At 40.1% G+C, this 15,999-nt stretch overlaps 1 protein-coding gene and 1 long non-coding RNA gene across 3 annotated transcripts in view; both read right to left on the minus strand.

Moving 5' to 3' along the window:
• The window catches only part of LOC116034644 (Na(+)/H(+) exchange regulatory cofactor NHE-RF3-like), a 116,274-nt gene that overhangs the window by 62,272 nt on the left and 38,003 nt on the right, over nt 1-15,999 (minus strand). For both annotated transcript variants that reach the window (XM_036003359.1, XM_036003358.1), the window contains exons 7-8: nt 1,882-2,018; nt 1,585-1,792 (exon numbers count right to left, since the gene is read on the minus strand). In XM_036003359.1, coding sequence (XP_035859252.1) covers nt 1,585-1,792; nt 1,882-2,018 — 345 coding nt within the window. The remainder of the gene's footprint in view (nt 1-1,584; nt 1,793-1,881; nt 2,019-15,999) is intronic.
• LOC118495466 lies at nt 3,212-3,966 on the minus strand. The gene is made up of 3 exons (XR_004897902.1): nt 3,904-3,966; nt 3,689-3,690; nt 3,212-3,248 (listed from the first exon to the last, which is right to left on the minus strand). It is a non-coding gene; the product is annotated as an uncharacterized LOC118495466 (long non-coding RNA).

Below are 15,999 nucleotides of genomic sequence, written 5' to 3' on the forward strand. Positions count from 1 at the left end.
TCTGTCTTTCTCTGTCTGTCTCTGTCTCTCTCTGTCTGTCTCTGTCTCCCTGTCTCTGTCTCTGTTTCTCCCTGTCTCTGTCTCTCTCTGTCTGTCCATGTCTCTCTGTTTGTTTTTCTCTGTCTCAGTCTGTCTGTCTCTGTCTGTTTGTTTCTGTTTCTTGTTTTTATTCCCTCTTCCGTACGTTTTTTGGCTCTCCGTAACTTCTGCATACATTGAGCTATTAAAACCATTCAACTTTTAAAATGTTCAGCACTTTCAGCTAACGACGGGACTTCTTCAACTTTTTTTCTACTATTTATACTTTTTAAAATATTAAGCTTTTTAACACTTTTTTTAACAATGAATTCAATGAGATCATGCTTCAAATCCTTTAAAATTTCTTCCGCTCCCAACATTTTCAGCCTTTCATACTTTCACCTACAGTTCTAAATAAAGAACCTACGGTTCTCTCACACTGTCTCGCGCTCATTAGCAGGTGTGGTGATTAATGATCAAAGAGAGGCTTCATAAGTGCTAAAGGAACATTTGTGATCTATACAGATGATAGTGTAGTGGATAGGGCACATGTCTTTGGCGTGGGAGATCCTGGTTCAAATCCCACTGGGGTACATCAGTCAATGTGTCCCTGATCAAGATGTCATTCCACTTTTTCAACTATTCTCACTACTTCAACTTATTCTTATGGATTTAAGCTATTCAACCAGTTTAGCTTTAACAATTCAGCTATTCATGTTTTATTTTGGCTCTCCTCTCTTTCTCTCCTCTCTTCTCTCCTTCTCTCCTTCTCTCCTTCTCTGTCCTCTCTTTCCTTTTGTTCAGCCCCATTCTTTTTACCTAATATATTTCACATCTCATATCAGCTAGATTGATGCTTTTTCGTTCTATGCAGTGTCTGATAATAATACAAAGTATTTCTTCTTTCAGCCGTTTTAGGTAATTCATTTCAACTTTCATCTTTGACAGTATTACAGTTCAGCTTCAAGCTTTTCTAACAATGTATTTTAGCTCTTCACTTGGGTAATGCAGTTTAGCTTCCAACTCTAACAATTTTCCTGATTTTTTAGCAGTGTAGTGCATTTGAGCATTAAGATTTTTTGTACTATTTGTTTCATATTTCTGCATTCGTGTGTGATTATCAGTTAGAAAATATACTCAGAAATCACAATGTTCTACGTCTTTTGTCATTATTCAACTTTTGAAGCCAATGGTTCAGCATAAGCTTTTAACTTTTTAATGAAATTCATATGTATTAAAACGATTTCCACTTTTTCAACTATTCTCACTACTTCAACTTCTTCTTACTGATTTAAGCTATTCAACCAGTTTAGCTTTAGCAATTCAGCTATTCAGCATTCCCACGCATTTTCCGCAGGAAATGCATTTTCTAGTTCAAATTCAATTTCTAGTTACACATATTCTGCCCATATCACTTGAAGACTTAAAATGATGCTTTCGATATCTCAGTTTTTACTATCTTTGTGTAATACAAACTATATATATCTACGAGGTGAGTGTGTATATACTGTATGTGTCTGTGTATGAATGTGATTGTTGTCATGTGACCATCAGTGCATCTTTAACCTATCCGTCGAGTGCCTGCCAACTTCTCTTGTCTCAGCAGAAAGCCGTATCCATCACGTCCTTTAACCAGATGCATGGTTTTGGCAGTGTGGGGGAGGCCGCAGCATTGTGCCACCACAGGCAGGATGGGCATCTTCCTCCTGACATAGCAAGACTCACTCTCACGGTCAATGACAAGCACCGTCACTGAGTCACCACTCTTCTTCACCTGAGAACCAAACACACTGCAGGAGTCACACACATGTTCAGTCTAACAAAAACACACATGAGATCAGACTGAGGAAACTGGATTCATACAGTTCTGTTGAGAGTGGAGTGTGTGAGCGTTGACACCATGGCTCCATTGATCCAGATCAGTTTGTCTCCAGTGCATACACCAGCGTTCTCTGCTGGACCATCAGTCATTGTGCTCACAGTATACTGGCCCTTCTGACCTGGTGACACATATTTACTATTATCATAATGATAATCATCATTATCAGTATGGTAAGGAATAAAACTCTTGTACTTTGAAACAAGAGCTTACAGAGAAAGCCTTCTCAGCTGTTAATAAATTATTAGGCTACCTGCTAATGTGATTTGGTAGAAAAAATAGGTTGCAATGGGATTTACATAGTACAATAACAGTATTTCAAAATATCACAGTATTTGGTATTACACATTACTATACATACATTACTGTACATTATTAGCAGGTGTGGACTCGAGTCACATGACTTTAGACTCTACTCGAGAATTTCAGGAAAGACTTGCAACTCGACTTGGACTTCAACACCAATGACTCATGACTTCACTTGGACTTGAGACTTTTGGCTTGAAAAGACTTGATACCTTTCCCCAAACACAAAGATTAAACAGAATGTTGTAAAACGTGCTTTACAAATAAATTGATTTCTGTTCATTCCGTAAATCAACTAATGCTATTAATTCCCAGCAAGTGGATACTTCGTGAACGCATAATTTCTGGAGAGAAGCATGAAGAGGTAAAGTTATGCCACCAGTGCCAGTTTAAAATGATGACACCAAAGATAATTTTGTTTGCGTATAAAGACGTTACTTACTATCAGGATTACTATCTAGAATCTGCACCCTACTGTTTATTTTCTGGGTGAGCGGTAAGTCTGCCCACTGAGCCCCGGTAATCAACATGAGTGACGAATTAATTTTAAATCCTTAACGTTAATTGCAAAGCAGTTTGCCATCCCTTTTCCATGAATCTGACACTTATGGGCTGTTTTGGACAGTAGCTAACGTAGTCACCCAGCCGTCCCCGCTGCTGCCAGGGGACGGGAGCTATATGAGCCCGCAACGATTAATGTTACTGGGGCTAAGATACAGCTGAGTTTCCCTGGTGCGAAGCTTTGCCTCCAACACGACAAATAAACTACAGTTATTACATGCTCATTTGTCACATTAGGAGGCATAGGAATAGCTAAATTTGACGCCCAGATCAACAGAGAGCCGGAGAGTGAGAGAGAGAAACCACCGCTAACTGCTAAAGTAAACTAGCTAACAGAGCTAACAGTGTGTAAACATTCCCACAACCCCTGTGGAATTAGCAAGAAAGTCGCTAAAAGGAGATCGCTATGCGTGCTTGAGATAACTAGTGTAACGTTTTATTTGTAATTATATGGAAAGCCAAACAGTTCAAATACACGTAATTTCTCATACGTAAACAACAAGTTAACAACACGTAGACAACGCGTTGTTTACGTGTTAATTTCACGTGATTTTGAGCCATTTGGCCACTTCTCCAGTTTGAATGGGTGAGTGTACTAAGTTCCCATTGGCTGCTGAGCAGTAGGGTGAAACCATTTCTGTAAGCCTGGGGGGGTTGCCTACCACTATTTAACATGCAAAGGATCCTCTCATTTCTTCCATTTTCTTTTCTTTCTCATTTCTTCTGTTTTGGGTAGCTTAAAAAATACATTATTAATTTAAATTCAGTAAATTTACTATTCAATTATAATTTTTTTTTTGTATTGCCTACCACTATTTAACATGCAAAGGATCCTCTCATTTCTTCTATTTTCTTTTCTTTATCATTTCTTCTGTTTTGTGTAGCTTAAAAAATACATTATTAATTTAAATTCAGTAAATTTACTACTCAATTATAAATTATTTTCATCAAGATACCATTACCACCTTTTGCTCCACTGCTGCCTTTTTGGGGACATTCTAGCTTTAACACCATCCATCAAACTTTACAAACCAACAATCACAATAACCTGTCACACATATATTATACATAATAGTTATGTGGTAGTGTTGTAAAAGTTGATTACCGTCTACTAGGTGCAATGGTTGTGAGGATATCACAGCAGATTGTTGTAGGGGGATGGTTGGGTCATGCCAAAAGATTTTTCTGTTGCATTGCAAGGGAAGCACAATTGAATGTAGCATTTTTTCTTCTTTCTTGCACATATTATACAGTGGTTCCTGGTTATTTAGCTGTTGTATCTTTTTTTCTGTACAAGATTTCTTTATATATTTGCAATTGGCTAGTGTGTACATTCTATGAGAAATACAGTATATGTTTTGTTGAAAGTATAGTGTAGGTAGATAGTTAGATAGATTTTATTAAAGGGTAACTACCGTTTTTTTTACCTGGACCCTATTTTCCTATGTTTTTGTGTGTAAGTGGCTGATAGGAACAACAATCTTTGAAATTGGTCCAGTATCAAGTGTGAACGCTGTAACCAGCAGCCACAGACCGGGCTGCAATGTAAACCTAAGGGGCAAATGTTCATCGTCAGTTGTCAGACACTTAGAATAATAATCTGAGCCTGTCAATGTCAAAACAAGCACTTTTGTGAACGTTAATACAAGCTGCAAAATTGTCCCTATTAACTTACATTGTAGCTTAATACAAAATTAAAGCTGCAAGCAGCGATGGACGGGCCCTCGCGCCTCTGCGCGCGTCGGGGTTACTGGTGGACGCCGCTCCTTGCGACCGTGCATTTGCACGGCACTCAGACACCGCAAATCGTCACCAATGAAAAGTGAACTCCCCGCTGAGTTCAATGATACCTCACACAAGACTCTACGTCCTACAGTTCATTAGCTGTGAAAGGGGGCGTGGCCAAAGTATAGGGGGCGTGCCAAACCTTTACCAATAAAAAGTTCATTGATACCTCACATAAGACTCTACCTTAAACGGGTCACCATTTATGAAAGGAGGCGTGGGTTAAACATAGGGGGCGGGCCAAACCATCACCAATGAAGAAGGAAGTCTCTGCTGAGTTCAATGATACCTCACACAAGGGTCTACCTCAAATGGTTCAAATGTTATGAAAGGGGGCGTGGCTTAAGCATAGGGGGCGGGCCAGACCATCACCAATGAAGAAGGAACTCTGCTGAGTTCAATGACACCTCACACAAGACTCTACCTTAAATGGTTCAAATGTTATGAAAGGGGCGTGGCCTGACTAAGTAAGTTTGTCATATAAGGCGCATTTCCTGTTGCCAGTGGGGGGTGCTATGAGCAAAAGTAAATATTGGCCTGTAGATGTCCTCAGACCTGGACCCTTGTCAATCGTGAGAAATTGACAACATACACTGAAGTTACAACAATTTCTTTGTTCATCGCTAAACACTCAAAATGGCCGCCACGCCCACACCGTTTGACGAAAAGTTTTTCTTTTAATAACTTTTCATCTTTAAGGTGATGAAATCTCTAGGAGGAGTTCGTTAAAGTATAGCACCTTGACTTTTAGGCCTACTTCCTGTTACCACTAGGGGGCGCTATGACTTTAAGTAAATATCGGTCTTTATTTGTCCTCAGGGTTGGACTCCTATGAATCCTGAAAAGTTTTGAGCCAATTGGACAGTGTACACTCAAGTTACACCCACTTCCTGTTTTGATGGCGAAACGCACAAAATGGCCGCCCTGCCCCGGCCACGCCCTATGACGAAAAGTTTTTCTTTTAACAAATTTTCATCTTTAATGTCTTCAGATGGCACAGACCAAATTTGAAGTTGATCGGATGAAATCTCTAGGTTCAAATGTTATGAAAGGGGCGTGGCTTAAGCATAGGGGGCGGGCCAGACCATCACCAATGAAGAAGGAACTCTGCTGAGTTCAATCACACCTCACACAAGACTCTACCTTAAATGGTTCAAATGTTATGAAAGGGGCGTGGCCTGACTAAGTAAGTTTGTCATATAAGGCGCATTTCCTGTTGCCAGTGGGGGGTGCTATGACCAAAAGTAAATATTGGCCTGTAGATGTCCTCAGACCTGGACCCTTGTCAATCGTGAGAAATTGACAACGTACACTGAAGTAACAACAATTTCTTTGTTCATCGCTGTTCAAACACTCAAAATGACCTTCTTTTAATAACTTTTCATCTTTAAGGTGTTGAGATGGTACAGACCAAATTTGAAGTCCATGGGATGAAATCTCTAGGAGGAGTTCGTTAAAGTATAGCACCTTGACTTTTAGGCCTACTTCCTGTTACCACTAGGGGGCGCTATGACTTTAAGTAAATATCGGTCTTTATTTGTCCTCAGGGTTGGACTCCTATGAATCCTGAAAAGTTTCGAGCCAATTTTAACAACTTTTCATCTTTAATGTCTTAAGATGGCACAGACCAAATTTGAAGTTGAGTGGATGAAATCTCTAGGAGGAGTTCGTTAAAGTACGACGTGGAAATGGCCAAAATCGCACTAATTTCGAACTTTGAAATCAAAATGGCGGACTTCCTGTTGGGTTTAGGGTATGGCTCCAATGACGTGTTTTGTACATCTTGACATGTTACATATGTGTACCAACTTTCGTGAGTCTACGTTAAACGCACTGCAGCAGCTACATTTTTTTTAACTCTTTAGGGGGAACTAGCGAGCCATTTTTGTGACCCTATTCCCGAAACCCTTAAAATACGTAAATTCTCACCAGACTTGATGCGACCGCCAATTTTGGTGAGTTTTTGAATATGATAAGCCCCTCAAAAAGCCAATTAATTTGCAGAAAATAATTCCTTCAGTTTCAATAGGGCCTTCGCCGCTGTCGGCGCTCGGGCCCTAACTAGCATTTTAGTTAGCAATAATTAGCCTGTGTCCATGTTATCTCCTTACATATACCTACGCTCTCCGTCTCTGCAAGATTGGGAATGATTGAGATTTCTCTTGGCACAGCTACCAGAAGACTAACAACTTTCAGACAGGCTGCTCACGTCACATTTACGTCGTCTCCCTCAGTTGGAGGCTATGCTCAACGCTCACCGGAAAAGTGCTTCTAATATCCTGCACTGGTCTCCGTGCAGAGCAACGGGATCTGTTGGTCCATTATATACTGTCTATGGGCATGCCCAGGCAGAGACGGGGTGAGTGGACTTACCGGAGCGTTGGCATATGGCAGGCAGAGAGCATTTATATATGTATCTCTGACCTGATCTTCACATCAGTGAGGCTTTCTTCTCTTGTTTCAATGAAGTGAATACATGACGAAGTGACTGGAACTATCCATCACCTCTCGCGCGTGAATTCTCAATGTCCCGGCTGTTGCCAAGGGGGTAAGCTTCTCCTCACAACGGTACCTCCTATGTCCCATTGACTGCCATTCATTTTGACGTCACTTTGACAGCGAATAACTTTACATCTGAAGCGTTTAAAGACTTTATTTGTCCATTGTTTATTTCTAAAGAAACACGACAATGTATAAAAGGCTCCCTTACCTTGTATCTCATGTTATGGCTCCATAGCAGACGTTTTTGTAAAAATAGGCTAATGATTGTGTTATAACTATCTGACAACATAACGACCACACTGAAAGTTAAGTATTGACATTCTGTTGAAAATATCACAGATTCATGCCCCCCAGGTATTGATCCTAATGGCACTTGACAAGTGAATGAATCTGAAAATGTTTTCTGCAGGGTAACATGTAGTACTAGTACTATTCCAGTTATAATCAACAATAGACCATACAAAGTGTTGAATCCCGTAAGTAATAAGAAGTTGACTGCAAACATAGTCAATTTAGCATCCAGTTCACGTCAGCCACAACCTGCCCCAAAAAACGAGACAGTGTCTGTAACTCAACTCAGATCAGTTAAATCACAGGTAACCAAAAGAGGGGCAATACTTAACAACCTAATTGGAATTACAACTACCACTGCAATGATAGAACAGGATAGGAAAATTAGATGCGGTCTACTAAATATCAGATCTCTGTCTTCTAAAGCAATACTAGTAAACAAATTGATATCCGATAATCAAATTGATCTATTCTGTCTAACTGAAACATGGCTGGGCCATGAAGAGTATGTCAGTCTAAATGAAGCCACTCCTCCCACTCATATTAATACTCAAATTCCTAGAGGCTCAGGCCGAGGAGGGGGAGTTGCAGCCATATTTGACTCAAACCTGTTAATTAATCCTAAACCTAAACTAAATTATAACTCGTTTGAAAATCTCGTTCTTAATCTTCAGCATCCAACATGGAAAACAGTACAGCCTATTATATTTGTTGTTGTCTACCGAGCGCCAGGTCCATATTCTGAGTTTTTATCATGTGTAGTCCTAAAATCAGACAAAGTACTTATTGTAGGTGATTTTAATATCCATGTGGACGTTGACAGCAATAGCCTTAGTACTGCTTTCAACTCACTACTAGATTCAATTGGTTTCAGTCAGAGTGTGCATGAGGCCACGCACTGTTTTAACCACACCCTTGACCTTGTGCTGGCATATGGCATCAAAATTGAAGACGTAATAGTATTCCCGCAAAATCCTTTATTATCAGATCACTTCTTAATAACTTTCGTATTCTTACTACCCGACTATACGAAATTAGATAAAAGCTTCTACACTAGAAGCCTATCTGACAGTGCTATAGCTAAATTTAAGGAAGATATTCTAACAGCACTAAACTCATTACTGTGCCGTAATATAACAGAGGATCTTTATGTAAACTTTAGTCCCTCTCAAATTGATAATTTCGTAGACGGTGCTACGGCCTGCCTACGGACTACTTTAGACTCTGTTGCTCCCCTTAAAAAGAAGACGATGAAGCAAAGGAAACTAGCACCTTGGTATAACTCCCAAACTCGTAAATTAAAGCAAATCTCGCGCAAACTTGAAAGTAAATGGCGTTCCACCAAACTGGAAGAATCTCGTTTAGACTGGCAAGACAGTCTGAAAACCTATAGGAAGACCCTAAGAAAGGCCAGATCAGACTATTATTCATCACTAATAGAAGAAAATAAGAACAACCCAAGGTTTCTTTTCAGCACTGTAGCCAGGCTGACAGATAGCCACAGCTCTATTGAGCCATCTAATTCCTATAGCTCTGAGTAGTGATGACTTCATGAGTTTCTTTAATGATAAAATTATAACAATTAGAGATACTATTCATCACCTCTTGCCCCCAACCTCTAATGGGTCACCTTTAACTGACAGACTGCTAGAAAGAACGACTAGACCTGACATATACTTAGATTGGTTTTATCCTACAAACCCTCAACAATTAATGCTAAAGCCATCTACCTGTCTCTTGGACCCCATCCCAACGAGGCTACTTAAAGAAGCGTTACCCGTGGTTAACACTTCATTGCTAGATATGATAAATATGTCTTTATTGACAGGTTATGTACCGCAGTCATTTAAAGTAGCTGTGATAAAACCTCTACTGAAAAAACCCACCCTCGATCCTGAGGTCTTAGCCAACTATAGACCTATATCTAACCTTCCCTTTCTCTCCAAGATCCTTGAGAAAGTAGTCGCTAATCAGTTATGTGATTTTCTACATAGCAATAGCTTATTTGAGGACTTTCAGTCAGGATTTAGAAAGCATCATAGCACAGAGACGGCACTGGTGAAAATTACTAACGACCTTCTAACTGCTTCAGACAAAGGACTTGTCTCCGTACTTGTCTTATTAGATCTTAGTGCTGCATTCGATACTATTGACCATACCATCCTCTTACAGAGACTGGAACATTTAGTTGCCATTAAAGGAATCGCACTAAACTGGTTTAAGTCCTACGTCTCTGATCGATCGCAATTTGTTAATGTTAACAATAAACCCTCCAATTACGCTAAAATTAACCATGGCGTTCCTCAAGGCTCAGTGCTTGGACCAATTCTATTCTCCTTATATATGCTTCCTCTAGGCAATATTATTAGGAAACACTCAATTAACTTTCACTGTTATGCGGATGACACCCAATTATATCTGTCAATCAAGCCAGACGAAACCAGCCAGCTAGCTAAACTTCAAGCTTGCATTAAAGATATAAAATCATGGCTGGCCTACAATTTCCTGATGTTAAACTAAACAAAACCGAAGTTATTGTGCTGGGCCCAAAACACCTACGAACATCATTAGCCGAAGATATAATTACTCTGGATGGCATTGCCCTGGCCTCCAGTACTACTGTCAGAAATCTAGGAGTTATTTTTGATCAGGATCTATCCTTTAACGCCCATCTAAAACAAACCTCTAGAACAGCCTTTTTTCACCTTCGTAACATTGCTAAAATTAGGAACATCCTATCTCAAAACGATGCTGAAAAACTAGTCCATGCATTCGTTACTTCCAGGCTGGACTACTGTAATTCCTTATTATCAGGATGCTCAAATAAGTCCCTTAGGACTCTCCAGCTGATCCAGAATGCTGCAGCGCATGTTCTGACAAGAAGAAGAAAAGAGATCATATTTCTCCTGTATTAGCTTCTCTCCATTGGCTTCCTGTAAAATCCAGGATTGAATTTAAAATCCTTCTTCTGACCTATAAAGCTCTAAATGGTCAAGCTCCTTCATATCTTGAGGACCTCTTAGTACCTTATTGTCCCACTAGAGCACTACGCTCCCAGAATCCAGAGTACTTGTGGTTCCTAGAGTCTCTAAAAGTAGAATTGGAGGCAGAGCCTTCAGCTATCAGGCTCCTCTCCTGTGGAACCAGCTCCCAATCTGGGTTCGGGGGGCAGACACCGTCGCTACATTTAAGACTAAACTGAAAACTCTCCTCTTTGATAAAGCTTATAGTTAGGGAGTGAGGAGTTGCAGTGAACGCCTAGACCGGCGGGGCAGGGTGTATAGCTGCAGACACATCACCCCTGCTTTTCTCTGCTTCTCTTTACAGTCATCAGATTTACCTATCGTATAATCAATAATATAGTGCCTCTCCTAGTTATGCTGTTATAATTCTAGACTGCCGAGGAAGTTCCTTCTTATGACACGCTCTTTTCTTTTGTTTCCTTTTATGCACATCCTGTCTCAGAAGTGCTTGTTACTAACCTAGCTCTGGGGAGTTTACTCCCCGGAGTCCTTATGTTTCTTCTTCGCCCAGAACATCGCCTCGGATTAGGGCGACACCAAGACCTGGGTCTTGGGTGCAGCTGTGGCTATGGACCTGCTACACCCTGCTACGCTCTGCGATTCCCTGCAATGCCCGGCTACGTCCTGCTGCGTCCACCGCGTCCACCCATGCTCTGCTGTGCCATGCTACATCCCGTACCGTCATAACCCCAACCGTCAGACACCGCCCACCAAGAGTCTGGGTCTGCCGAGGTTTCTTCCTAAAAGGGAGTTTTTCCTCGCCACTGTCGCAATAGCCACTGCTAATGCTTGCTCTTGGGGGAACTATTGGAATTGTTGGGGCTTTGTAAATTATAGAGTGTGGTCTAGACCTACTCTATCTGTAAAGTGTCTCGAGATAACTCTTGTTATGATTTGATACTATAAATAAAATTTTATTGAATAACCACGGGACTTACTGTCGCATAGTAGAGGAATTACCGTATAGTACAGGAGAAGCTCGCAGGCAGTTTGGACTTACATTAGCTGTTTAAGTTTAATTACTAATGTTAACTAGCATTTTAGTTAGCAATAATTAGCCTGTGTCCATGTTATCTCCTTACATATACCTACACTCTCCGTCTCTGCAATATTCGGAATGATTGAGATTTCTCTTGGCACAGCTACCAGAAGACTTACAACTTTCAGACAGGTTGCTCAAGTCACATTTACGTTGTCTCTCTCAGTTGGAGGCTGCGCAGTAACGCTCTGGGCTCTCCGGAAAAGTGCTTCTAATGGCCTTCACTGGTCTCCGTCCAGAGCAACGGGATCTGTTGGTCCATTCTATATACAGTCTATGGCTGTTGTCAGGCGTAGTTAAACACTACACACAGTGAAATTACGTGTCCTGTTTTTATTTCACGCATACTATCTGCTTTGAGTGAGTGAAGCTATGGGCTGAGCTCTGTTATGTCAGAGCTGTTTGTTTTGGAGAAGAGTTCACTTTTATAACACTGTTATAGCACATGTTTTTTAAATAGTTTACTGAGCTTAAAATTGCACATTGCAACTGTCATTTTGAAAAGCTGGTTATTTATTAATTATATATTATTATTTAATTTTAATATTTAGTGTTTAATAAGTAATTGTTAAATGTAGTACAGAGTCTGTAGTCTATCTATATTTTGATCTTTTGCTATCTTATTTAGTTGTATCTTACTTTTTATCTTATTCATGCATTTTCTGTATGTGTGTGAGGTAGTCAGTGAGTGAGTGAGTGAGTGAGTGAGTGAGTGAGTGATTATGTGTGTATGTCCTTGTAACTTGGTGCTGTAACAGAGTAATTTTCCAGTTTGGGATAAAGTCTATCTATCTATCTATACAATATATAGGAGCCGTACTTGCCCCTTATATAGTATGATTGCTAGTTGCTTGGAATATGCAAAATATATCATATGTAAGCCGTTTGAGAAATTTAACAAGGAATGTGTTTCTATTAGTGTTAAAACATGACTGTAAAAACAAAAACATATAAATGAGTATATTCCGGCTCAAAAGCACAACCCATCGATGTTCCTTTACATTGTAGGAAGAAATCTCCAATGAAGAAGTAGCCTAGTTCAGTTTAAATACCAATGCAGCAAAAATATCTTATCATGCCACTTTCTACTTCTACTCCGCTACATTTCAGAGAGAAATATTGTACTTTTTGCTCCACTAAATTAATCTGACAGCTTTAGTTGTTTAGGATTGTTTGGATTGTTATCAGTTTTTAAAATGTGAGGATATTTCTGCATTGAGTACTTTTACTTCTACTTCTACTACTTCTACTACTTCTACTTTTACTGATACTTACATACTTTTACTTCGTATTTTCAATGCAGGACTTTTACTTTACTGTAACAGAGTATTTTTACAGTGTGGTATTAGTTCTTTTACTTACGTACAGGATCTGTATACTTCTTCCACCACAGATATAGAGTCCTAAATGCTGCTCTTTGTTTATCTAAAAGTGGATGGCTAAAAATTTGCAAACTGCTGTCCTCACTAAACCTTGCAACTCAAGCGTGACATTTAAAGATCCTTAATGCTCCTTTGTGAGTTTAGAAAGGGTCACTACCTGAATGTAGCCATGTAGATCAATTTTAGCCTAATGTAAAGCTGATTCTTTGGAAATACAGAAAAGTTTTTTTCTGGACAGCAACACTGTGATGATAATAATAATTTAAAGTTTATGACATTGCTGCTTCTCTTTTCTTATTTGGAGAGATTGTTTTATTAGCCAGGAAAACACATTCAGTGTAACGCTCCCTCTCTCCCTCCCTTTTTTATATTGATGAAAATAATTAAGAAATTAATAATATAATTAAAATTAGAATTAATTATATATATTTTTTAATAAGCTAAACAAAAAAGAAGAAAATGGAAGAAATTACTTTTAACTTTTGTTCAAAATAAATAAATACATATTTAAAAAAAACCTTCATGATTTGTGTAAATTGAAGCTAGTGATAACTGATAGCTAGTGTTTAACTCAGGCTAATTACTGTAATTAACTAGTAAGGTGTGATTTTTGGAAACCAGGTGGGTTTTGAGGGAGGTTTTAAAGGTGGGTAGAGACTCTATGGTACGGATGTATAACGGGAGGGAGTTCCAAAGGCGCAGAATGTCGGGCAAAGAAAAAGTGAAAAGCAGTGAGGAAGAAGAGGATCGGAGTGTTTGGGATAGAGTGTAGGGCTGAAGGAGTTCAGAGAGGTATGGAGGAGTGAGATTATGGAGGGCTTTGTAGGTGAGAAGAAAAATCTTAAAGTCAATACGGTATTGGACAGGGAGCCAGTGTAGTTGTTTAAGGAGTGGAGTAACGGGTTCAGTTGTTGGAGGTTCTGGTGATAATACGGGCAGCTGAGTTTTGGACCAATTGGAGTTTATGGAGGGACTTGTAGGGTAAACCAGAGAGGAGGGAGTTACAATAATTAATACGGGAAGTGACAAGAGCGTGGATGAGAGTAGCAGTATTATTGAGTGTAAGTGATGGACGAAGACGGTGTATGGTGCCTAAGTGAAAGTAAGCAGACCGGGTGAGATTATTGATGTGTTTTTCAAAAGAAAGTGTGCTATTGAGGATGACACCGAGGCTCTTGACCTGAGTGGAAGAGTGGACTTGTTCAGTTCTGTTTTGTTACTGTTTAGTTTAAGGAAGTTATGAGTGAACCAGGTTTTAACTTCATCTAAACAGTCAGAAAGGGAAAATGGAGGGAGCATGGAAGTGGGTTTGGTGGACGTAGAGCTGGGTGGCCGCGGCCGGAAACAACAGCAGGAAGTGGCGGCGAGGCCACGAGCTCTAGCCACCAAGGATGAAGGTAATTAACAGACAATTTTTGCAGGTTAATCCATCAAAGTTAGTAGTCAAGTTGCTGAGTGTGTAACCATATAATCCCTACTCAGTTTGCGACAAGAAGCAGTAGGGAAAGCAGAAAACACAAATTTGAGGGAGAAAGCAGCAGCCGCAGCCTGTCGTGCTAGCGTTCTGAGCCTCTGAGCTGTGTGTAAAAGTCTCTCTCTCTGAGAGACAAGACTGATGGCTCTACTGTACAACCAAGGTTCATTAAAGCTCCATTGTGTAATTTTTTTAGGGGTCCAAGCCCGAGTCTGTAAGAACGGGCTATTGCAAAGCTATGCCATTTGTACAGCAGGGCTGTAGAATCCTATTGTTTTTCTACTGAGTTTTCTTCTTCATTATGATTCTTCTCTGCCTAAAACTCAGACTACAGCCTAAACCGTACATGGTGGGGGGTTGCCGTTTTCAGGACTGGTCCGAAACTCCGCAAGGACCTCAGGCGCAAAAATTGACCTACTTCCACCACTAGGTGTTGCTATAGCAGAAAAAAACGCGTTTGGCCCTATAACTCCCACATCGTACACCGGACATTTAAAAACCATATATCCACGTGTTCCCTGGATCCAACTGAATCACGTGATATAGGCCACGGCCATTTCCGCCTAGACTTTTATGTGTGAAAAATCGCAATATATCAAAAACCTACTTTTTCGATCTCCTCTTAGACCGTGCGACCGATCTGCACGAAATTTGGACCGTAGCATCTCCAGACTGACCTGACAAAAAGTTAATAAAAATAATTTTTATAGGATAAAAATTGTGCATATTACGCACAAACAAATTTGTGTAGTTAACTATTAAAACACCAACTTTGCCATATCTCAGCCCAAATAAATGCTATCAATGCCAAACTTTAGATTCTTGTTTGACATGAACCTCTGGAGGTCTCACACACGTTTTACGACAATTGGTTACTAGGGGGCGCTATAAGTACAAAAAGTTTATATCTCATGAACGGCTCATCCGATTTTTACAAAATTTGATGGGTACCATCTAGGGACACTCCTGAGGCCATCTCTAGAGTGGAGTACTGAGGGGTCAAAGTGGGCATGGCCTATGGGACCCAAGGCTAGATTCACCACTTACACTAATGTGAACAACTTTAAATTTACAGGGTAGATAGAAAATGGGTAATGGACCACACCTACCAAATATTACACATGTGGACCACTAGGTGGCGCTATAATGATTTCTTGCCTTTAACTCCCTCATTGCACATTAGAAATCCTTACATCCACGTGTTCCTTGAATCAAGTTGAATCACATGATATAGGCCACGCCCATTTTTGCTTTAAATCTTTTTCGCAGTATCGCGCAATGCTCAAAACCAACTTTTTCGAACTCCTCCTAGGCCGTGCGACGGATCAGCACGAAACCTGGTAGGTAGCATCTCCAGATTGATCTGACCAAAAGTTACTTAAGGAATTTTGCTACGTTAAAGTATGCGCATTTGACGACCAAACAAATTTTCATAGCTAGCTATGAGATGAGAAGGGTGAGAAGATGAGAAGGGTATGTATGGACTTGTCTAACTCTTGGGGTTACGGTGAATAAGCTAAATTCCCAATAAGTCGGCGTGTTCCTTTAAACTTTTCATCTCCAATGCTATCTGTATCTGTGAGAAGTGGCGCTGTCCTGAGATGAAACCTACTTTACGGCTTAATTATCGAGTTAATAGGCGTGTGTGTTCGGCCTCTCTCGATTTCCTAAGGTTCTGAAATGCAAACCATTTTTGACCACTTTTTTTTATAAGGGCGTGCGCCTGTGAGCACCCACGG

This window comes from Sander lucioperca, chromosome 7 (assembly GCF_008315115.2).
Source record: "Sander lucioperca isolate FBNREF2018 chromosome 7, SLUC_FBN_1.2, whole genome shotgun sequence".
Classification (NCBI taxonomy): domain Eukaryota; kingdom Metazoa; phylum Chordata; class Actinopteri; order Perciformes; family Percidae; genus Sander; species Sander lucioperca.